A 24,916-nucleotide genomic window follows, 5' to 3' on the forward strand; every position below is an offset into this window, starting at 1 on the left:
CTGTGCAGATACAAATGTAACTAATTTGGAGAATTAGTTGGACTTCAGCTTAGCACCCATGTGCTGAGGTGTTAAAACTTAAATTAATGGGTTAAGCAACAATTTGAAGAATAGTATCAGATGGGTAGCCAAGTTAGTCCTTATCTTCAAAAACAACAAGAAGCCCTGTGGCACCTTATAGTCTAACAGATATTTTGGAGCATCAGCTTTCGTGGGCAAAGACCCATTTCTGATTAAAGCTTATACGCCAGTTTGGACAATGTCAGCAAGCTGATGAAGAGCCATGCAAATGAAACACTTAAGATAGGGACCATAAGGGATCTACTTAAATGGCACACGTTAGCCTTAAATTTGGGAAATAGTCTCCTTTAAGTGTTTTTTCTAATCAGATGGTTAGCTGCAGTTCTCATAAGCATGTAGTTTAAAACCAACAACAACCACAACCAAGTTATCTCTGGATTTTGTTTTGTTAGGTGGCTGATAAATTGAAGCAATAGAACAAAAAATATCAAACAAGTAGGGCTTATGAAACTTTCTTTCTGGTTTATTGTGCCAATGCATTTAATAGTAATTGTCTTCATAATTTCCTGCTTATCCAGTTTCCATGTTTACATATGATCTTGACATCACTCCAAGTTATTCATGGACTTTAAGACCAGGAGAGCGCTTTGCAGTCATGGTGTCTGATCTCCTGTGCATCACATACAGTTTCCCACAATAAACAATTATATTAAGAGGTCACCTTACTTTTCTGATAGATACTAAGCAAGTTCCTGCTATGTGTTTTGCTTTTTTTGTTTTGTGCGTGAGCTTTACAAAATATTGACTTTCAGAAACTAACGGGTTAAGTTTTAATGCCTAGGCACATGGGTACTAAACCAAAGTCCATATAAACTACTAACTGGATGCACTGCAGTCAGATAAAGAAGGAAAGTGTTTCTAACTCTTGGGTCATTACAGTGGGGCTCAAATCTTGAGGGAGCATGTGGCCCCAGCAATGGGGTTGGATACTGTGCTGCTAAATGGGAATGAGATATCTCCAGTGGAATAGAGTGACTGTGGAGCTGCTCCAGTACAAGAGACAATAAATGCTAGGGCCTTATCCTTAACCTCTTGCCCTGATTCACTTCCAGTGTATCCATATCCTAATCTGTGTTCCACAGCCAGGCTCACTGTTGTGCAGAGAGCAAGAGAGGGGAAGAAGGCACATGATTCAAAAGAGTTTGAGGCTTCTGGTAATCACCTTCACCACTACCACAGGAGTGACAACATCTGGAGTCCCAGGCCCTTTAACGCCCCACCAGAGTGAACTCTGGGCAGCTCTCAGGGTTGCCTGGCAGGAGGAGGCATTAGGGGCCAGGGCTGTCTGTCCCCAGCCCCACCCCTTCCACTTGAGGCTCTGCCCCATCCAGGACTACAAAATTCCCCCCTCACCTTGCACAGGGGCATGACAAATCTGTTGGCTCCCTTGTGCACAGCTAGTCTCACGGCTGCAGAGAGGATGCAAATCCAGGATCCACCCATGTCCACAGAAATGTCTAAAGATCTCACATAGATCTCCATCACAGCAGATAAGGGAGCTAGATTTGTCCTTTGGCGTCATCTATTTAACAAAACTGAAACATTTAGCAAAACAATTCAAGAGGATGCTTTCTTATTCTTATTCTTATGTATGCCAGATGAAGTGCAAAATAAACATTATTAAGAGAAAACTAAGTCTTTATTTCAAACCTGGATGTCCTGGAAGACCACAAAGTCCTGTATAAGTAAGTTGGATATTCATGCCACTGTCGGGTGATTTGGATCCTGTCCATTTCCCTTACTGTTTCCATAGACTCATAGAAAACAGATGTAGGGAAATTTGTTTAGGTCATCTAGTTTGTCCACCGCCAGGGATGGATTATATTCACTGGTGTTGTGCCAGCTCCCTAACTATCTCCAAAACAGCACTTATTTTTCCTCTGTGTCAGGGGTAAAGTCTTGCTAGCAAAAATATTGTGAAAAAATATTGCAGTATTTTCAATGGAAGCTAGCCAGCAGAGAGAAATAGAGTGGGGGGAAGAGAGACAGATGTGAAGGGAGGCAAAGGAGAAAACAATGGAGTTAAAAAACAGGGGAAAGAAATGCAGTAACCTTACAGAAGATAAAAAATAAACACAGAAGATGAACAAAACATAAATGAGTGCATAGGAAACATTAAAAAGGGGAAAAATAATGCAAGATTTAACTGAATGAGTGAAAGGGAAAAGATAGTGAGTGGAGCAATCAAATGATGACAACTAGTCAGTGGAAAGGAAACAAAGGAAGAGCTTTTTACTTTTTTACCTCAGTGTTTTCCTTTGAGAGACAAGTCATCCATGACAGCTGTAAGAAGTGGTAGAAGACAGGTATATTAGCACTAGAATGGTAAAGACTCTCCCATCATGAATTGATGAGAGATTACCTCAGGTCAGCTAGGGACAGTGGAGTACAATTAAGGGCTGCCTGTGACCTTTAATGTACCCTCCCCCCAGCCCACCATGAAAGAGAAAAGATGGGAGTTAAGCTGCAGCAGGGGGAAGGCTTCTTCTGAGAGGAAGGCTGCTGTCCTCTCCACAGGGAAAAGACCAGCACACTGAGGCCAGCATAATGAGGCAACATCCCATTGAGGGGGAAGGTTAAGGTATTCCATTCTTTGTGTCATGAATGTATTTCTTTTGGTTTGGCTGAAAAGTATTTCTTTGTTTTTCCTATTTATAAGGAGATGCCTGAGTGCAGAATAAGTCTCCAGCATGGAACTCATATACTCCAGCCCTCCCTCTAGCAGAAGCAGAAATGCTGTGCTTGGCAAAGGAGTTGCTCTGAACACCTGCAACAATGTGATCTTGGAATTAGAAATAAGATGAAGAAAACCTAGGGAAAATCTCTGTTTGTTATCATCCAGGTCCTTTTGCTTTGATTAGATGCTTTTTAGCAGATTTATCAGATTATTGAGCACTATATTTGTTCTCATGTTGTACACAGACCCGGGAGCCAATCTGTTATTCACCAGCAGTATTGTTTTTACTCATAATGGAATGCTGACTTGAACTTACCTTTTTAGTAGGATCTTCTAGGATTAATACTCTTCTGCACCGTGGTTTTTCCTGTTGCAATTAGAAGGGAAATAATAAGGAGTCAGAGGACTGGAGAACAAAAGTAATATGATCTCTAATACAATTTCTAAAGCATGCATTCACTGTATCTTGTTTGGTTTTAGATATTGGAAATAACCATTGTAGTTAGTACTAGAAATTCATTACTACTAAAATTTATTAAATTAGTAACAGTATAATACAGGCACATTTTGGAAATAACAGTTGTAGTTAATACTAGAAATTCATTACTACTAAAATTGATTAAATTAGTAACAGGCAAAAATTCTGCATCCACCAGCAGCTATAAACCCATTAATTAGTATAGAGAAAATATAGCCCTAGTACATAGCTGTCAATATGTATAGTCAAAATCATTAGTAAATACAGGAAAAGTATTGACTCTGGCTAAGATTTTCTGAATTAACTAGTGATTTTAGGTGCTTCACTTTCTGAGTGTCTAACTTCAGACATGTTAATGAGGATTGATTTTCCAGAAGTGATGATCAGCACTCCTGCAAATCAGACCCCTCTGAAGTGTTGAAAGGTGAGTCCCCAAAATCACTAGTCTTTTTGAAAATCTTGGCCTATTAATGCAGCATCGTCCTTTCTCTGTAGAATTATTTTGCTGTAAGACATTCCACAGTATTAAACCACTTCCTATGAAAGTGTATGGGGCATTGCAGAGATAGCTCAACATAAACCATATCTGATTTATTCTCATACATTAGTAAAACAAGCTATTAGATTGCAACCCTTTCAGTGCAGGGAATGTGTCTTTGTGTGTGTGTGTGTGTGTGTATAGTGCATATCACAGAGGAGTTGATTCGTGCAGTACACAAGGCAAATAATAGAATACCAAGGAATGTTATCTACTGGTAGTGGAAGTTTTAAAAATATTCCGACAGTTTCAGTGATCAGGACAGAAAAGTGTCATTTCTTGTGTGGTAAAACTCACATATAACTCTTGAGATACATACCACCCACACTATGTAGATTTTTCCAGTAAGTCTATTTTGTTCTTTTGAGCAAAAACTAAATTGCTACACAGATTACTGCCTTTTGTTACAACTTTTGTAAACCCCCTGAAGGTTAAGTATATATGTCTTCATGAGTTTTGTATTAAAAACACACATTGTGAAAGGTAACAAAGGCAGAGAGGAATTTGATACAGAGATTCTTTTGAAAGAAAGTCAATAGATACAAAACAACTGTATTTCATAGTTCAAAATGAATTTTTATGTGAAATAAAATTCATGATTTATCAGAATTTCTCTATTTAAGCCAACCTTTTTACTATACGTTTTGTCTAGCCTGAAATAGTATCTTTAGCAGCTTTTCACATCTTTCATATGATTACTGCAGTCATTTCAAAAAAATTGTAGATATATAAAGTGGGAAAACTAAAATCAATCTAATTATCCACAGTGAATCTCCCTTCCATCAATTTACATTATAAAGGCAGAAGAATTGGCATTATTTACCACTTCTGACTGCAGTTTCAAAGAGGCATACTTAAGTACACACACCACTTGTTAGAATTCTAAAAGCAATTTTTTCTCTTTTAGTGTGCATTTTGATTGTAGAAAATGGAGAGTGATTACTAATAAGACATCCATTATAAAAATACCTCTGTAAACTATATACCATTAAGACAGGATTTTATTTTCTTTGAAACACACACACTGAAAATTTAGCCCACCATTTGTATCGTTCTCTGAATGTGGAGCTTGACCTGGAAGGCGTTGAGTGTCAATGACTAATGATAATGGGAGTTACAATGAAAAGAATCAGGTCTTTTGAGTGCAGAAACAACTGAAGATACTGGTTTTCTAATGTGTACACAGTCAAAGTTGATGTGTACACTTCATGTTTTAAAAGTTAGGAAAAGAGCAATATGTTTAAATGGCTATCTCCAGAACACCACTAATGTCATATGCATTCATGGGTTATTGAACTTTTGTGTATGTATGTCAAAAACCTGAATTTTATGAAAAATTGATGTTTTTGACAAAAATGTCCCCTGTCAAAAAAGCTAGTTTCCTTAAAAAGCCCATTTCAGTCTAAATGTTTTTACTAGATGTAACTGAAATCCTACAATATCCGTCAGTCAGCCACACAAAAATCTCTCCATTCCTTCACACCCTAACCTCAGGACTCTGCCTTTCTCCTATCATCCTGACCCAGTTCAGAACAGGAGCTCTGATGCATCTGTCCAAAAAGCATCCACTCTACTTAGAGCAATTACATACATTATTAACTTCTATCAGAATTCTTGAATAGTGATTGGCTTATGCACATGCCAAAGGTTGAAGCTGAGGATATAAATGAGAGTAACTGTTGGGAGGGTATTCTCTCTGAAGTTGAGCTGGCTCTAATACTTTCTTTTCACCTTAGTTCACCAGGGCATAGACCTGTTAATCTTTTAAAAATGCTATAGACCTATCCTTTCTAATAGGCATTTGAGAGACAAGATGTCCCATGAGAACCTTTTTAAATTACATTTTAGAGCATCACGGACTGAAGGAAACAGCTTTTTAGCTATATATGGTTGACTATCCAGTCCATTATTATGATTATTATTTTTATTAGATAGCAATGGCCCAATTGACACACACATTACTGGGTGAAATTCTTTGGCCTGTGGCAAGAGGTCACACTGAATGATCCCTTCTGTCTTAAAATCCATGCATACATTAACTTTATTTGTTAAAAGCACATCCAGAGCACAAGATGAAGACTTATTACATAAACATCTTTCAAAAATGGAGGCTCCAATTCAGGCAAGCATTTAAGAACATGCTTAAGTCTGACTGACTTTGGTGGGACTCATACATGCACTTAAAGTTTAGCATGTGCTGAGGTGCCCTCCTCAGGAAAGTGTCCCTGCTAAGGATGCAGGGCCTGAAAGAGTAAGACTGAAAAAAAAAGTTATAAAGTTTGGACATTATCAAAATGTTTTGATTTGATAAAGTAATTTCAATGTTTCCAAACTGATTGAAATGTGTCAGAATTTCTTCCTGTTCTGAGATTTGGCTTTTGTCCCATTTTGAGGTGAAAAGAAATGGATGGAAATTCTGTTTTCTGACTAGCTGTATTACACACCTCCTTCATGACGGATTTTAATGAGTGATCCCAGGGACCTCAATCTCCAGTATGTGCGGTCATGGAATGAGGGCCTCTGTAGAACTCCACAACACTTACCCCACAACCTTCTTCCTGGTCTCCCACAGTATCTATGTTATTCTAGCTGGCCTATGGTTAGGCCCTACTTGAAGAAAATTTGCCATGTTTTGCAGTAGTGGAGCCTATGTAAAATAAAATATATTATTATTTTTATATAGATGACTTCAAAGTCTATTGATGAACATTGGTTCTTCTCTGGTTCTCCGACACATGGGACATAATTGTGATGGAAAAAAGAATAGTGTTTCCAATGATGTCTTTTTATCAGTGCAATTGTTCTTTTACAGGATGCATTGTTTGCCAACTTTATTTACATCTCTAACTAAAAGTGTATTAATGTAGGTTACAAAATGTGCAAAATATTGAATGAATTCAAATTGGTATTCTATTAGTTACTGTGATTAAAATGGCAATTAAAATAATGTTTTAATCTTTCAATGTTTTGATTTTTAATACTTTAACTGCCAATATTGTATATAATTAAATGTAATGTCCATAAAAGGCCCACCTAGATTGGCTAGAAACCAGTACAACATTTAACAAAGAAACAGGTACTACATGGATCCCTCACTGCCTACCAATGTACCTGTACCAGGAACTGCTGTGACTGCTGGGTAGGGAAATGAAAGCAAGAAAATGGATTTAACCTTATGATAGCAAATAGGAATGACTACAGTTTAAATGAGATTGTATTAGTGTTTGCTCCATTTAATAAGGATGTATTTAATTAAATAACAGTTAAGAAGCAATTAAATGGTATTTATCCAGGCTTTAAATACATATAAAACAAACAAATTACAAAAAAAAAAAATCAAGAGGTTTATATCCCTGGCTATCCAGCAGCCTTTGTAATGGTGCCAAGATTTCACAGGAATCAGTCTATCAGCATGGAGGTATTTCTTTTAGACAAACTTCCTTGAGGAAAAAGCAGTCAAGTCCTCTTTGTTACTATTCCTTGAGGAACTGCACCAAGACAAACTAATTCATTTCAGATTAGTCTCCAGCCAGCTATTAAGATGTAAAAACCTTTGGGCTTAAACTGGTTCTTTGATGGGAAACAATATCCTTGGATCAGTTCTGTGAGCTACCAAATCCAGCACAAAACTCAGTTTTAAACTATAACTACTGATTACAATACAACAATACTGTTCACAAACTTTTTTTTTTAACTTCAAACCATTGTCCAATTTGGTTTTGTTTGTACCCTTTACTATTTACTAGAGTTAATGGTAAAATTTTCACATATATTTGGGGAATGGCTGTTCTTCAGTGAATATTTGTATTTCCCCATACAAAAGGGGTATTTATACACCAGGGTTACATGGGTGGCTTTTCCCACCAATCTGGGCTTTTGTCAGGGAAAAAACACAGAGCGTCTATACACAAAATGCACTTTGTTGACAGTTGGTGGACAAAACCCAGCACATCCGCTGGCAGTGTTATACCACTCCCTGTTCAGTTATAACACCTCTCTCGACAGCGTTCTCTCGACAAAGCGGTCGTGTAGATGCTCCAGGGCCCTTTTGTTGACAGACAGGGCTTCCAGTTCAGTGGGCAGCCCCGGCTGCAGATCTTCCAGTAAGCCAGTCTGTTGTGAGAGGGCCAGGCAGTCTGGCTGCCATCTGTCGACAGAGCAGATTGCTCTCGCGATCTGCTTTTATGAGTAGACGCAATCTGTCCACAGAAGTTTTGCTGGGACATTCTTTTCAACGGTGACTTCTGTTGACACAGGCTTCTTGTGTAGACATAGCGCATCAGAAATATTTGCTTCTCTTAATATAATGAGAATTTATCTTTCATTATGGTCACACACTATGAATTATGAATAGCAATAAAATAAAGTCCCCGATTCAGCAGCCATCTTCAGCATATGTCTAACTTTTAGCATGTGAGTAGTCCAGCTAAAAGCACATATTTAAATGTACCTTGCTGAAAGATGGGTCAAAGGAAATAATTTGCAAACTCTTCGTAAACTGAAAAATGGGCTATGTTTGTTGACTATTTATTCACAGCAAATAATTTGACCGGTTCTAGTTCCTAGGGCAACAGATGCCTTAGTGCATTCGATATACTGTACAATATATGGTATTCTAAATAGAGAATTTTATTTATAAAAAGACATAAACCTCTAAGTGGTACTTATTTACCACAGTAGCTGCGTCTACACGTGCACGCTACTTCAAAGTAGCGGCACCAACTTCGAAATAGCGCCCGTCGCGTCTACACGCGTCGGGCGCTACTTCGAAGTTAACTTCGACGTTAGGCGGCGAGACGTCGAAGTCGCTAACCTCATGAGGAGATAGGAATAGTGCCCTACTTCGACGTTCAACGTCGAAGTAGGGACCGTGTAGACGATCCGCGTCCCGCAACGTCGAAATCGCTGGGTCCTCCATGGCGGCCATCAGCTGGGGGGTTGAGAGATGCTCTCTCTCCAGCCCCTGCGGGGCTCTATGGTCACCGTGGGCAGCAGCCCTTAGCCCAGGGCTATGTAGAATTGTTGCCACATTCTCATGCTTCATATTGTCATCCACGGGCAAGCCTCCAGCCCCACACCTTCTGACCAAGGCCCCATGCCAGCCACTCAGATTCCCATGGGAGTCAAGCTCCCTGCCACTCCCCCACTCCCCACTGGCCGCGGAAGGCCACTCCATCCCCCAGTGGAGGACGCATGGCCCCAGGTTTTCTCCTCCACCCCAGGAACACAGGTGAAAAGGTGGGTGAATGGCATCTGGCCCCATGCATCCCCAGAACTCCCTTTGCTGGGCCAGGCACTCAGACCCTTTGCTGGAGCCCCGCTTGCCTGCTGTACCCTGTGTGAGAGTTGAAGCCCTGGAGACAGCTAATGCCCTCCCTGAAAGTCTCAGTCCAGAGTGTGACAATAAAGAGGTATGGCCATCCTCAAATGGCCCCACAGACCTGCATGCTTACTCATGCTTTCACCACTTCTTCTACAGTACTGTACAGAAGTCACTTTCAAGTGCAGAGAGATAAACAAGAAAGCTTAATGTGTGTTTTCCATTTCTTATTTCTATAATTCTCCATATCTGTGAAACACAGACTGAAAACTAATCACTCTCTGAAAACGCCCCAGCAAACTCATTTTAAAACAACTTTTATAGGGTCATTTTCTCCTTTGAGGGGAAAAAAAAAGCAGAAGGGAGCTATAAAGACCAACACTTAAACTGGCTGCAGAGTGCAGAATCTGCAATTCATTCTTCCTCTTGCTGGGTGAAGGATGTGGATAAGCAGCAGAAGTCGAGACTTTTCACCCCACAATGAGCCTGAGGTTCCTAAGCAGAATCCCAAGGCAAACCCCAGAGATCTTGCCTTCCTACAGTCCTGTTCCCCTCATTTCTAGTCCCTGACTGACATGGCAGCCAAGCTGACTCAGGCTCCCTAATCACATCTCTACAGTGGAAGCAACTATAAAAGGGGCATTCATGCTGCAATGAACAGCATAAATTTATGTTGCAAACACAAGGATTGTTGCTATGGGAACATGTCATCCTCTTTCTCGCTGGCCACTTCCTGCTACAATGTTATTTAGTATTACCTCGCTACATTGTTGGAGGGGCTGCTTCTGGTTATGTGGCAGTGGGTAGCACTGCAGGTAGGGCTGTACTGTGGGACTCTGCTGCTGGCAAGTGTGTGTGCTTGACGTTGTGCTGTGAAGAGATGGTGAGTATATGGCCCATCATTTTTAAATTTCACATTAAGAACTAAAAAAACTCAAGCCTACAAAAATAATGCAAGGCTTATGCTCGCTGTGTTTACAGATGCAGGGAAAGAATTAGTTTCCCCTAAATAAACTGTATCTATAGTTCAGTGGTTTGAGTATTGGCCTTCTGAACCCAGAGCTGTGAGCTCAGTCCTTGAGGAGGCCATTTAAGATTCTAGGGCAAATGGATTGAGGAGAGAGAAAAAAAAAAAACCTGTCAGGGCTAGTGCTTGGTCTGAGCAGGGGAGCAGACTCAATGACCTCTTGCCTGTGTGAGATAGGTATTTATTTCTATTTTAAAAATGTGCTTTGAGTGGTGGTTTTCTAGCATGGCATACAAGGGGGGGTAGGTAGGACCACAGCTGTTGGGTCTGCAAGTCTTTGCACTGATTATTTACCCCACAGGAAATAAGGGCACATAAAATGATTCCCTTGACAGGCATGTTGTGCTAACCCCTTCTTTTCTGGACAAAAAGGATGGCAGATATCCTGCAGTAGTCAGACTGCATCTCTTCCTCTGGACTGAGCACTGGACCTCTTTGCTTAAATAGACCCTTAAGCTCCTGACACGGAGATCCTTTACACACTGAAGAGTTCTAAACCCATTTATATAAAGGAATACTAGGTAAGGGAAGAGGTATGGACCAACAGACTGCAATGAGAATATGGAATAGCAACAGTGAAACAACAGCACAATCCTTTTTTTCTATCTCTGGAAAGTCCAGAACTTTCCCCCACCCCCTTCTCCCTTTCCCCAAGGCCTCTAGTTCTGCCAGGGGAACACAGAGGTAAAATGCACTGACAGGTGTGACGGCTGCTCAGTCTGGGCCTCCAGCCTGTTCACGTGCTGCTCCTTGGCCACCTGGCCTTCAACTGCCCTCTGAACACACTTGAGACTGAGTACAAAATGCTCATAAATCCCCATCTAGTGCTCTCCATCACAGAGCTTTCCCCAGGCTCAGACACCTCTCCCCTCCCACACATCTACAGAGCAACAATGTTCTCCTTTCTTCCACAGACCCCCCCACCCACGTGAACACACTGTAGCCACGATGGCTGGATTCTAACTTCTTTCTTGCCTGGGCTGTTGATCCTCCAGGAATGGGCTGCTTGCACTGAAGCCCCATCTGCTGCTTTATAACACTACTCTTGTGGCGGAGAAGTAGCTAGAAAGCTTTTCAGTTAAGTCCTTAGAAAAGAGTTTCAGCTCACACAGAGGTCTTTGGTAGGTAAAACTACAGGTACAGCATTTATCATGCACCTGGTGTAAACTCTGTGCTTAGTATTGAATAATGAATTCTGTCCAAGCCACAAGCTCTAAGCTGTTTCCCTATAAATTACGGATAAATTGGTACTGCTGATCTAAACAAAGAGACTTAAAAACAGAAAGCTTCTCCTCTCAAAGCTGACCTCATGTTGAAGATGCTAAAAAATCACAAACTATCCACATTCCTACTATTTTCATTAGGGACAAAGCACTGTTTTACTTCTCATTACCATGTGTTGGTTTTCCAAGGACCTGCCTAGGTTCCAACTCCAAACAAAACCATTTCCCTTAAGGGAGTAGTGGTGATTTCTCACCTCAAGAAACATTTAAAAAGTGGTCAGTTGATTTACTTACAAGTCTTGGCTTCATGTAGTTGATATCTGTCTGAACCACAAGGAATCTGTTTTCAGGCTTCCCCCACCTCATTAAAAATGTGGCAACATTTCTATCTTTCAATACAAATTAAAATTCTCCAGTCTATGGAAAATTTAAAAGCTGGTGTTTTGCTGGCCTTGAAATGATAAGGCTGTCATTCATTGCATTGAGATTGGCTTTGGGTTTGCTGTTCCAGCCTTAGGATCCAATAGTGTGGATCCCTTAACCTAAATTCACTCTTTAACAGAGAAAAAAATCAGGGGCCCATTTCCTTAGTTCAACCATAAGCAATTGTGTTCAATAGTGTTCGTGTATGTAGTAGGGTGACCATAATTCTTCAGAAATCATTGGATGAAATTCTATGGCCTGTGTCATCCTTTCAGTCTGACCTACTGCATCACAGTAGTCCTTGCTGTCATTAGAATCTGTGTGCCGCTGGTATAGCGCAGTTAGAGTCACTAGAATGCACCAATTTACATAAGCTGAGTCTTGAGCCCTATGAATTTATATATTGAACAGTCAAAGCCTGATGCAAATGTTCACTGAACCAACCCAAAATGAATTACTGAAAAGAGTATCCTGGCCCATCTTTTTGACCCAGTAGCCAAAGTTCTGGGTCCTGGGGGTTGTTTCCAGTAGGAGGAGAAACTGATAAAGGAATCAGATATTTTCTTTTCTGCAATCTTGCTTACGTACAAAAAATACACAGAATATGTTTCCTTGGATTGATCAACAAGACAGCAGCAGAACATTTCTGTCCTCCTTGCTGAAACCTGCATTTCCATCTAGCACCAGGGAAACAAAACACACACGCTTCTTAGAAGGACCACATTACCATTGGTTTTGTCACTGTCTGTTTGGCTTTCTCACCTCTTCTGTCCCTCTCCAGCCACCACTCTGCTCTAACTCCTCCCTGCCCCATGCACACACGCCACGTCCCAGTCCACAAAGTTCAGATTCATGAACGGCCTTGGATAAGACTTTTGTTTGGACCAGAGTCATGGTCTTGTATTTGGATTAGAGGCCGCTTAACTATGTCAGCCACCTTATTACAGGCAGCATAAATATACAATAGCCATTTTAAGTTGTGGATACTTCTGACACATAAGGGGTGTGTCTACACTAGGAACTAACTTTGAAGTTAGGGACCACATCAAAGTAGCCTACAGAAAGTCTGCACACATTTTCCTTTACTTTGAAGTTCACTTTGAAGTAGGGAGCCCAACTTCAAAGTCCTTACTCCATTCCTGGGAATGGAGTAGTGCCCTACTTTGAAGTTTAACTTCGAAGTAGGGTACGTGTAGACGCTCAACTTCGAAGTTGTTTACTTTGAAGTAAGAAACTTTGAAGTTATTTTTGTAGTGTAGACACAGTCAAGGAGTTTTACCTTAGTCCATAACAATATGTTACTACCTTTATGTTTAAATTTAAAAATAATATAGTCAAATGAGTTTCCCTGGACAAACTATTTTTTTAAACATTTGGGTAGACGGCAATTGTTTGTCGTTGGGAGAGGAAGGGAATTCCTTTTTGGCAGCTGTCTTATTGATTCCAGTTCCTTATTCATTATTTCCTGTGCAACCTGTGAAACTGAATGGAGTAATGTGGAAATAATAGTACGTGATGCTGTGATTAGAGATAGTGGCCCAAGTTCTGTGCAGTGTGCATAGAAAAAGAGGTGTAGAAGCTTGCATTACACATGCAGTCTGCAGACACTCACTGTGCTAAATTACATAGAGATTCTGTAGTGATCTGGATAACAAGAAATTAAGGCAACTTCTCAAAACATGCTTCACTCCAGCAGATCCCATTCTTCAGGAACTTTGGTTTTCACCCGTAATTCCATGCTCACAGCCACAGATCAGGTCCTCTGTGCACAAATCACACCTTGAATTCAATGAGCACTTATTTGACACTGGTGACAGAGAGATAGCCACGTTAGTGTGTATTTTTAGTGAGAGTCAAAACAAAACAGCTGTCATGTAGCACTTTAAAAAACTAACAAAATAAATTTATTAGGTGATGAGCTTCCGTGGGACAGACCCACTTCTTCAGATCCCGCTTCTCAGATCCCACTTTTTCAGCTTGTTTGACACTAAAGCAACTGAAAAGGGTTCTGTGAACTGAAAGTGACAGGTTGCCTCTCATCTTCCAGTAGGGATAAAGTTTGGCTCTTGATTCAAAACTTGACATTAGACCATCCTTTAGCCAAACTTGACCACCAAGCTTGTATTCTTTTTTTTTATATAACTGAGCAAACAGATTCATTCTGTCTTCCATGTTTCTGTTCTCCAAATCTTTGTCATAGTCCCTTCCCTGACTGGAGAGATCCTTCCCCACTACCTACATCCCCGCCTCGCCTCCCCTCCCCACCTCTAGTAACTGTTCACAGGTGAGAGGAAAAAAAGGTCTTCCACTCCCAGTGAAGGAGGGAAATTCTGGTATCTGAAACTAGGAGAGGTACAGTTTGGAGGTGTGGGCCTGGGAACCGGAAGAAAATTTTCACACTCCTGATCTCTTGAGGAAATTTCTCCAAAGATCCCCTGACAAACCCAGGCCATTGGCTCCCGAAGAAGAACCCTGGAATTGCCAGTAGTGCCAAGAATTCAGTGGGGTCTCAACATGGTAGCCTAGCAACCCAATGAGTTCCCCTGGGCCAATGAATCCTGACTAAGTGACTGACTTGACAAAAGGGCCAGCAGATCCTTATTGAAGCCTGGTACTATCAGCAGCAGAGCGCTCCACAAAACATCCATGCCCACTACTTTATCAGACATATTTCCTGTCCAGGTCTCTCTCTACCCCTTGCCTGATCGGCTCCAAGCTCGCTCCTGTCTACATCTGAAGCCCTTATTCTCATCCCTAGGATCTAATCATTGTTTGTCTCCAGCTCTAGACCACAAACAATTGAGTGAGGAGTCAGAACAAAAACAAACAATTGACTTGCCTTGTGATCATGCCACCATTCTGCTCTGATGAGTAGGTCACATCACTTGCTCCTTTGTGTAAGACATACATGAATAATCACACGATACTTCTGCAGTAGTTACTAAAAACAGCCAGAGTGCAAACCTGCAGGAGATGCAGTCTTGTTGAGGCAAATATACTTCCTTCAGTAATGAATCATGCTGTTATGCCCTGTGAATATGTACCATGTTACATAGAACCACTGACTGGCAGCTGGGAAAGAGTCTGTCTATCTATCTATCTAGGTGTCATCTGCCTCAAATATTTCTATTTTCTGTAGTTAGCACAGGAAAACCTGATGCTGTGATAGCCATTCCTGTGCATTGTGTCTTTGCCTTTGTGATCCCCTGGAGAGACAGCTCACTGATTACCTCTCAGTCTGTTCGTGGGAGCACATCTGGACAATTGCTCTTACAAGCATATTTCCAATTCTACCCGGCAGAGCCACTGAGTAACTTAACTGGCATCTCAGAAAGCAGCAGTGCTAATGCATAGCCAGCTTGTAAGTAACGGAGGGGTAGCCGTGTTAGTCTGGATCTGTAACAGCAACGAAGGGTCGTGTGGCACCTTATAGACTAACAGAAAAGTTTTGAGCGTGAGCTTTTGTGGGTCTGTGCATGTGGGTCTGTGGTGTCTGTGCATTTGTTTCATTTTGCAGTAAGGGGCAGTTTGCATATCTGCCTGTGTGCCTGAGCATCTGTTTTGCAGAGAGGGGCAGTTGGAAAGCGTGTTTGGCAGTTTGTGTGAATTGGGAGAGCGAGGTGTGAACTGGGAGAGCTTCCTTCCAGGTGGGCCTTCAAGGGCTGATTAGATTGGAGGCAAAGGCTCTGAGCCAGGCCTAACCAGCTAGGAGCTCTATAAGAAGGCAGACCCAGCGAACCCTGTGAGCAGCGAACAGGAGCAGTAACAGGGAGTTTGCCGGGAGTTTGCCTTCGGGAGGAGCCCCATACCTGTTTTCACCTTTCTTATATGGTGTTTCTCTTGTGCCCTTCAAGGCGGCACTAGAAACAAATAAGGGATCTCTGAAAAAGGAAAAAAGGGAGAGTGATATGGCTGTTGAGAGGTCTGTTGTTGTGACCTGCATGTCATGTGCCATGTTTGTCTTTCTCCCGAACAATAGAAAGGAGGATTTTCTCTGTACCAAGTGTAAGCTGGTAGCCATTTTAGAAGAGAAGGTTAAAGGACTTGAGGCACAAATATCAACCCTCAGGTCCATCAGACAGGGTGAAGACTTTCTGGATAGAAGGCAACAGATGATACTGCAGGAACAGCAGGCTACCCAAAACAAGGAGGAAGACATGCTCCAGGACGAGAAAACCAGTTCCAGTTGCTCCAATTCCAGTGGAGTTAAGTAACCGCTTTGAGCCTCTCTCCACAGGTGATACAGCAGAGATAATTGGGGCTGATACAATCCCTGGGAGGTATCTGAAAGAGTCCCCACAGTTTAGAAGGCATGGGATGAGCAGTCCTAGGGATGGGAGTTCTATGACCACCACCCCTAAGAGAAAAAGACGAGTGGTGGTGGTCGCGGACTCCCTCCTAAGAGGGATGGAGGCATCCATCTGCCGCCCGGACCTAGAATCCCGGCAAGTTTCCTGCTTGCCTGGAGCTAGAATTACCCTGAATTACAGAGTTGCTGCCAAAAATTCTTCAACCGGTAGACTATTACCCCTTCCTCCTACCTCATATAGGAACCAATGATACAGCCAAGAACAACTTTGATGAGATCACAGCAGACTACGTAACCCTTGGGAGAAAGATCAAGGAATACAGAGCACAGGTGGTCTTCTCGTCTATCCTTCCTGTGGAAGGAAGGGGTCCGCAGAGGGATCGTCAAATCACAGAGGTAAATGCATGGTTGCGTAGGTGGTGTAGCAGGGAAGGATTTGGTTTCTTTGACCATGGGATTCTGTTTCGTGAACAGGGATTGCTGAGAAGAGATGGGATCTACCTCACTAAAAGAGGGAAGAGCATCTTTGCGGGCAGGCTTGCAAACCTAGTGAGGAGGGCTTTAAACTAGGTTTGTCGGGGGAAGGTGACACAAGCCCAGAGGTAAGTGGGGAAGGAGGAGGGAACAATCAAGTGGGTTTCCTGGGTGAAGAGGAGAAAGTGGGCCAATCGGCCCCTTCTCTAAGATGCTTGTACACTAATGCCAGAAGCCTGGGGAACAAACAGTAAGAATTAGGGGCCCTGGCACAGTCACACAAGTACGAGGTGGTTGGAATAACGGAAACTTGGTGGGACAATTTGCATAACTGGAGCACGGTCATGGACAGTTATAAATTGTTTAGGATGGACAGACAGGGGAGAAAAGGAGGAGGAGTTGCGCTCTATGTGAGGGAGCGGTATGATTGCTCAGAGCTCCAGTGTGAGGAAGGAGAAAATCCAGTTGAGTGTCTTTGGGTTAAGCTTAGAGGTGGAAGTAACAGAGGTGATATTGTAGTTGGTGTCTGTTATAGGCCGCCAGATCAGGGAGAGGAGATAGATGAGGCTTTCTTCAGGTAGCTTAGTGAAGCTTCCAAATCACAGGCCCTGATTCTCATGGAAGACTTTAATCATCCAGACATTTGTTGGGAGACCAATACAGCAGCACACAGACAATCCAGGAAGTTTTTGGAAACTACTGGGGATAACTTCTTGGTACAAGTGCTGACGGAACCAACTAGGGGCCGTGCGCAACTTGACCTGTTGCTCACAAAAAGGGAAGAACTAGTAGAAGAAATAGAAGTGGGGGGGAACCTGGGCTACAGCGACCATGATATCATAGATTTCAGGATCCAGACAAAAGGAAGAAGGGTGAGCAGTAACATACAGACCTTTGATTTCAGAAGAGCAGACTTTGACTCCCTAAGAGACTGGATGAGCAGGATCCCTTGGGAAACGAAGATGAAGGGGAAAAGAGTTGAAGAGAACTGGAAGTATTTTAAAGAAGTCTTACTGAAGGCACAGGAACAAACAATCCCGCTGCGTAGTAAGAAATGCAAACATGGTAGGCAACCAGCTTGGCTTAACAGGGAAATCCTTCGTCAGCTTAAATTCAAAAAGGACGCATACAAGAAATGGAAAAGAGGACAGTTGACTAAGGAGGAGCGTAAACATACGGCTGGAGAATGCTGGGCAGTAATCAGGAAAGCGAAAGCACAATTAGAACTGCAGCTGGCAAGGGATGTGAAGAGTAACAAGAAGGGTTTCTACAGGCATGTGAACAATAAACGGGTTATGAGAGAAGGGTCGTGTCTACACTAGCCCCAAACTTCGAAATGGCCACGCAAATGGCCATTTCGAAGTTTACTAATGAAGCGTTGAAATGCATATTCAGCGCTTCATTAGCATGCGGGCAGCTGTGGCACTTCAAAATTGATGCGGCTTGCCACCGCACAGCTCGTCCCCACGGGGCTCCTTTTCGAAAGGACCCCGCCTACTTCGAAGTCCCCTTATTCCCATGAGCAGATAGGAATAAAGGGACTTCGAAGTAGGCGGGGTCCTTTTGAAAAGGAGCCCCGTCGGGACGAGCAGTGCAGCAGTGAGCCGTGTCAATTTCGAAGAGCTGCAGTGGCCCACATGCTAATGAAGCGCTGAATATGCATTTCAGCGCTTCATTAGTAAACTTCGAAATGGCCATTTGCGTGGCCATTTCGAAGTTTAGGGCTAGTGTAGACGTAGCCAAGGTGTGGGGCCATTACTGGATGAGGAAAGTAACCTAGTGACAGATGATACAGGAAAAGCTGAAGTACTCAATGCTTTTGCCTCAGTCTTCACAAACAAAGTCAACTTCCCAATGATGGTCCTAGATGGGAAGGTGGAGGGCAGCCGTCTGTGGGGAAGGAACAAGTTCTGAGCTATCTAGAAAAACTAGATGTGCACAAGTCCATGGGTCTAGATTCAATGCACCCCAGGGTACTGAGGGAATTGGCAGAGGTCATTGCTTTGACCATTATCCTTGAAGACTCTTGGAAATCGGGGGAGATACCAGATGACTGGAAGAAGGCAAACGTAGTGCCCATCTTTAAAAAAGGAAAGAAGGACAATCCAGGGAACTATAGACCCGTCAGCCTTACCTCAATTCCTGGGAAAATAATGGAGGGAATCCTCAAGGAATCCATTTTGAAGCTCTTGGAAGAGGGGAAAGTGATCAAAAGTAGCCAACATGGATTCACCAGGGGCAAGTCCTGCCTCACCAATCTGATCAGCTTCTATGACGAGGTAGCAAGCTCTGTGGACATGAGGAAGTCAGTGGATGTGATATACCTTGACTTCAGCAAGGCTTTTGATATGGTCTCCCACAACATTCTTGTCCATAAGTTAAGGAAATATGGATTGGATCCTTGGACTATAAGATGGATAGAAAGCTGGCTTGATGGTCGGGCCCAGCGTGTAGTGGTCAATGGCTCGATATTTGGATGGTGGTCTGTTTCAAGTGGAGTGCCGCAAGGCTCGGTTCTGGGGCCGGTGTTATTCAACATCTTTATTAATGACCTGGATGAGGGACTGGGTTGCACCCTCAGCAAGTTTGCAGATGACACAAAACTAGGGGGAGAGGTAAATACATTGGAGGGTAGAGAGGGAATCCAGAGGGACCTGGATAAATTGGAGGACTGGGCCAAAGGAAATCTGATGCGGTTCAATAAGGAGAAGTGTAGAGTCCTGCACCTGGGGCGAAAGAATCCCAAACATTGTTACAGGCTGGGGACCGACTGGCTCAGCAGCAGTACGATGGAAAGGGACCTAGGGGTTATGGTGGATGAAAGGCTGGATATGAGTAAACAGTATGCCCTTGTAGCCAAGAAGGCTAATGGCATACTAGGGTGCATTAGGAGGAGCATTTCAAGCAGATCTACGGAAGTAGTTATTCCTTTTTATTCGGCACTGGTGAGGCCACATCTGGAATATTGTGTACACTTTTGGGCCCCCCAATATAAAAAGGATGTGGATTTGCTAGAGCAGGTTCAGCGACAGGCAACAAAAATGATTAAGGGTCTGGAGCACAAGACCTATGAGGATAGGCTGGGGGATTTGGGCTTGTTTAGTTTACAGAAGAGAAGACTTAGAGGTGATTTAATAGCAGCCTTCAACTTCCTGAAGGGGAGCTCTAAAAAGGGGGGTGAGAAATTGTTCTCAGTGGTGTCAGATGGCAGAACAAGGAGTAATGGTCAGAAGTTGAAGAGGGAAAGGTGTAGGTTAGCTATTAGGAAAAACTTCTTCACCAGGCAGGTGGTGAAGCATTGGAATGCATTGCCTAGAGAGGTGGTGGATTCTCCATCCCTTGAGGTTTTTAAGTCCTGGCTGGACAAGGTCCTGACTGGGATGACTTAGTAGGGGTTGATCCTGCTTGAAGCAGGGGGCTGGACTAGATGACCTCCTGAGGTCCCTTCCAGCCCTATGATTCTGTGATTCTGTGACTTCATCATAGCATCTGATGAAGTGAGTCTGTGCTCATGAAAGCTCATGCTCAAAACTTTTCTGTTAGTCTATCAGGTGCCACAGGACCCTTCATTGCTTGTAAGTAAGTGACCATACTGAGGGACTCAGAGCAGCAACCTGTTCCATGCAGCAACCTGCGATGTATCAGATAAAAAATACATATCCCTCATTGCTGTCCTCATGAATTTGCTATTCTTTAAGATGAATTTATTATTTTCAGACAGGTGGTCACTGCATAGGGCAGAAAGCCTCATAGGTATTCCAATTTTGGTCACAGGACTACTTTTGCTGTGCCAACAATTATTCCGTATACTCCTTACTATGGAATTTTAATGCAGGTGGAGTGAATCACTCTGTTCCTATTCTGCAATGCTTTGCAGATCTATATGTACCATGGGCTCAAAGGTGGAAAAGAAAATAAATGTATGCTGTACTCACCCTTATTTGTGGGTATTGGTGTTATTTAGTAATGCCTTCCTCTGGCAAATTGACTCACTGCGCAAAATGCACAAGAGCACTTTAGAATAGATCCCATTATCACTCCTACTTTTGAAAAATCAAAGTGCTGTTACTGCTCTTCGCAACGAATAACCACCTGTAGCATTTTCCATTCTGCTGGGTTTCAAAGGTGCACACCCACCATTAGGTTAGCAATTCAGAAGAGCTAATGAACGTTAATGCATGGCTATCATATTACTCGACAATGAACACATACAGTCCAGTGCATCAGTTTATGACTGTGAAACTTCAGGATATTGCTTCCTGGGACCTTTTCACTTTCATACACCATTGTACATACCCTGTACAATAGGGGTCCCAATGCTGTTTGACACCTTTCAGCACTATTATAATACAAATAGCACCTGCCTTCATATTTACTGCTGGGCAGGGCCACCAACAGGGGTTGGGGAAGAGAGAGAAGAGGCAGTTTCAAAAGGGCCCGGAGCTCCAGCCACTGCTGCTCCTACTTTGACAGCAGGAGCAGCTGGAGTGCCGGTCCCCTTTAAACACCATGGGAGTGCTGCTCTGGCTGTGCACGAGGGTCAGGGAGTGGAGGAGGGTCAGTGCTATGGTCTGGGTGGTGCTGAGAGCTGAATGCCCTTGACCTCAGCTCTTCTGCTCTTGACTCTGCCCCATCACAGTGAGTAAATGTTCCTGGAGTCAAAGCCTTTGTTCTACCTACAGCAGATTTCTACAGAGATTCAGGGGTGCTGGGTCACAGGTGCATTGTCAGCTATTCCATATCTTTGCTTTTGGGAAATAATACCATGACTTTAAACATAGGAAAAGTCAATCATTCCCCCCAGCACCCACTGCTAGTTAACAACAAAGCTGCAAGAGATTGTGTTAAATGCAAATGTAGTAGCTGAAGCGAGGGGATGTGTGTGTCCCCATTCCTCCCAGTATTCAAGAAGAAAGTTCTCTCCTTATTCACCTGAGGGGAGGGAAAAGGAGACAGTCTCCTGCCTATGGGGAGAGAGGAGACCTACTGACAAAGTGAAATTCTGAGTACAGAAACCAAGAGCAGGGAAATAAGGTCTCTACCTACACTCATCAGGGAACTAGAGGCAGTACAGAGCTTGGCAATATTATTGTCTCCAGCCAAAAGTAGGACACTGAGGCTACATCTACAAGGAAACTTAAACTCAGAATAGGCTACACAATTTTTCTAGCTCATCTTGGTTCAATCTCTTTCAACAATTGCTCAGTTATGTCAGTTATGAGGACTGTACTTGATTTGGCGATTCTTTCTTTTTTGTTTGGTTTTATGAGACCCAATCCCATTTCAGGCAAATCCTGTTTTCCTGGCACTATCAAAGCCTTACCTCATTTTAAATTATCATAAGAGGAAGCTGTGTACTGAATTTGGTGGTCCTAGCTCTTACCATTTAGCAGGAGTTCTTGATCAAACAGCTAAACACTTTAAAATATATAGTAGATTATGGGGTGGGATTGTATGTAACCCCTCTAAGGGGTAGATGTGAAATGAAACCTCAGAAGTGCTTTGAAGTTCAAAGTTCTATATTGAATAATGGACCAAACAAGAGTGCAGTTTGAGGATATCATCAAGTGTTTTTGTTTGTTTGTTTGTTTGTTTGTTTGCTTGCTTGTTTGTTTGTTTGTTTTCCCCCCGGGGAAAGGCTAGAGGGAGGTGAAAGCAAAATTCCTCATGTCCAGTTACGGAAAAGCCCCAAGGAGAGTACCACTGTCTGCTAGAACTGTGCAGTTTGGAAGAAATCCCAGTCAGAAGAGATACAGACATAGGTCTTCCCCCCAAAAAGGGGATCCCCAAGGAGTAAGGAACCTCAGAAGAGTGAGATTTACCAGGGCAGAGAGAAAACATAGATTCAGCTGCCTGACTTGTGCTTTTTTCATTTTGCCATTTTCAAAACAAGACATTTTATTTGCAATGACATACCTTTGAAGTTGTTTCATTTTATTTTAAAAATAAGTTTTCAAAATAAAAACATGTTTAGTGTCAGTTGTAACAAAAACGTGTTACTGAACCTTTGCTTAGTCAATATTTGTACAGGTTTCCTTATGTTTTGAGGAATATTTTTCCAGAAATCCCAAGGCACTGTAGAATCGATTAGTCATCAAGCCACCCTCAGAACACCCATTACATTACAGACTCTCGGAAGCACTTCTGCTGGCTGCCTCTGCATTCCTAAGTGCACCATCAGACAAAAAAAGAGCCTCTCTCTGCCAACTTCAGGGTCAGCTGCAAATTAAGAGATAATTGAAACTGCTAAGCACTGGCAGGGGTCTTCACTTGGTAACACTGTATTTACCTGAATGCTAGGTTTTCTTCAAATTAGCGGCAATGTATTAAAAAGAACAAAGGGGCACCTCCCACCAGCCTTCACTAGTATTTAGATACTTAGCTGCACTTTGTGTCTTTGAAAATCTCCCCTTAGTTCCTGTAAAAAGAGTTCAGTTTACGTCCCCCATTATCGTGTTTAAGAACTGTGTGGCTAGGTCTCAAATGTTTGAGGCATAAGGGACTGGTGACAGAGGGGGAGTTTGGCCAGCAGAGGCACAACCACACGGCCTCTGCAGTGCCAGCACCACCCTCTGCTGATGCCGAACTCTCTCAGGGCTATGATAATGTGCTTGGGGAGTGTCCAAAGAGTACACCATTTGCAATCCCGAGAAGTTCATTTTGCGTAGCTCTTCTGGCAGTGGCATAGCTCTACCGTGCAGACCCAGCCCTTATGTTTTGTATTTATGTTCTCTTCTTACTCAATACCATTATATGTATAATTATGGCAAAATAAGTATGATTGTTTTCTTTAATTATAGATAAAAAGCTTTCCATTTAATTGCAAGCTTTTCAGAATCTTTATTATTGCAACTGTACAGAGGATCAGTGATCACTATGAATTGCATCGCTCATTTAGTCAGTGGTGCTGCACCAAGGTTAATCTCGTTGTTTAAGTGAATGATGAGACCATAACTCTAGAAAATGTGCACGTAAATCACAGGGTCCCAAGGAGCAATTGTCACAGTCAGTCATTCTTCCTAACTCAGTGAGGGCAGTGTTTCCCACAGTGTGGTACACATATCACTGGTGATACACAAAAGGATTTCAAGAGGTACATGGCAGAAAATTATAAAAATCGGGAGATAAGCACTGGGACGGCACTGGGAGAGGTGGTACACCGATAAGGCCCAAGTTCTGAAAGGAGTACGCAAATGTTTGATGTTTAGGAAACACTGACTTAGGGGTGTGCAGTATAGGTAAACTACAATTACTTCAACCTCTCTGACTTCTATAGTGCAGCTGGAATCACATGCAAGTAGAAAATTGTTTAAACAGTTAAGTCAAGGATTGTAGCTAGCAAATCGTCACGTCTCATTGGCAATTGTTGGTTCTCCCCCTCTACATAGCATTTCTAGCATCACTGATGAAAACCTGTGCATCACTGATGCTACAGAGATCACGTTAGTTCCTAGGAGCCTCCAGTTAGAAAACAAGAAAGTGGGAGAAGTCAGCAGAGCAGCCATCATTTAGCATTAGATTTATGCAAATTGCTTATAGCTATTTAAGGTAGCAAAGAGTGTGCCCAGATTGCTACTCAGTGCTAACACACCTCTTGCATTTAGGGCTGGGCATGCAGATTTTACTGCACCAGGTGCTCCATTGCTGTTCACTTTAGGGTTGCCAGCTTGGTTGGTCTGGATGCCTCAGTCTGGTATGACTGAGTTGGCACCCCAGCTCACTCTGTGGTGTTCCCCCGCCGCCACCCAGTAACGTGGCCCTCTGATAAGGCCACCATGAAGTCTACCCCTTTGAGGATCAGAGAGTCAAAGAGAAAACTGTCCCATGCTCTTGCCAGACAGCGTTCAGCTCCTCAGACTCTGTGTCAGTTTGTAAGTGGCTGGCAGGGGTCCCCAAGCAGACTTGTTATACTAGGTCTCAGCCCAGGGACCCTACAACCAGCATTCCAGGCCCTCAGTGTCTATCTCTCTTGCTGCTTTCCTAGGCCTCTTCCTTCCTACACTCCCTAGGGCCTCTTTCCTGGCTCTGGCTTTACCATTGGAGCCTATGGTGCTCCCTGTGGCTATTTCACCTCCCCTAGCCTCTTGCCAGACTCTTTACTATACAGCAGGGTCCCAGTGCTTGCACTCCCCTTAGCTTGTTCCAGGCAACCTCCCTCCCTCCAGGGACTCACCTCAGATTCCTTCCTCTATAGCCCCATTCTACTGTCTGTTTCTTGGCTGTAGAGTGCTGGCGCAACTCTTCCCCTGATGGGCAGCACTTTCAGCTAACCCTGGTCCTCCTTCTCTCGGATGAAACTGGGTGCCCCCTAATTGGCCTCTTAGGCCCTCATTACCTCTAGAAGGGCCAGCAAGTGGGAGGGAGAA

At 42.9% G+C, this 24,916-nt stretch overlaps 1 protein-coding gene across 1 annotated transcript in view; it reads right to left on the bottom strand.

Moving 5' to 3' along the window:
- The window catches only part of YIPF7 (Yip1 domain family member 7), a 60,921-nt gene that overhangs the window by 10,059 nt on the left and 25,946 nt on the right, over window positions 1-24,916 (bottom strand). Inside the window, exons 7-8 of the mRNA XM_074992703.1 lie at window positions 3,075-3,125; window positions 2,326-2,364 (exon numbers count right to left, since the gene is read on the bottom strand). Coding sequence (XP_074848804.1) covers window positions 3,079-3,125 — 47 coding nt within the window. The 3' untranslated portion in view covers window positions 2,326-2,364; window positions 3,075-3,078. The remainder of the gene's footprint in view (window positions 1-2,325; window positions 2,365-3,074; window positions 3,126-24,916) is intronic.

Source organism: Carettochelys insculpta, chromosome 4 (genome assembly GCF_033958435.1).
Source record: "Carettochelys insculpta isolate YL-2023 chromosome 4, ASM3395843v1, whole genome shotgun sequence".
Classification (NCBI taxonomy): Eukaryota; Metazoa; Chordata; order Testudines; family Carettochelyidae; genus Carettochelys; species Carettochelys insculpta.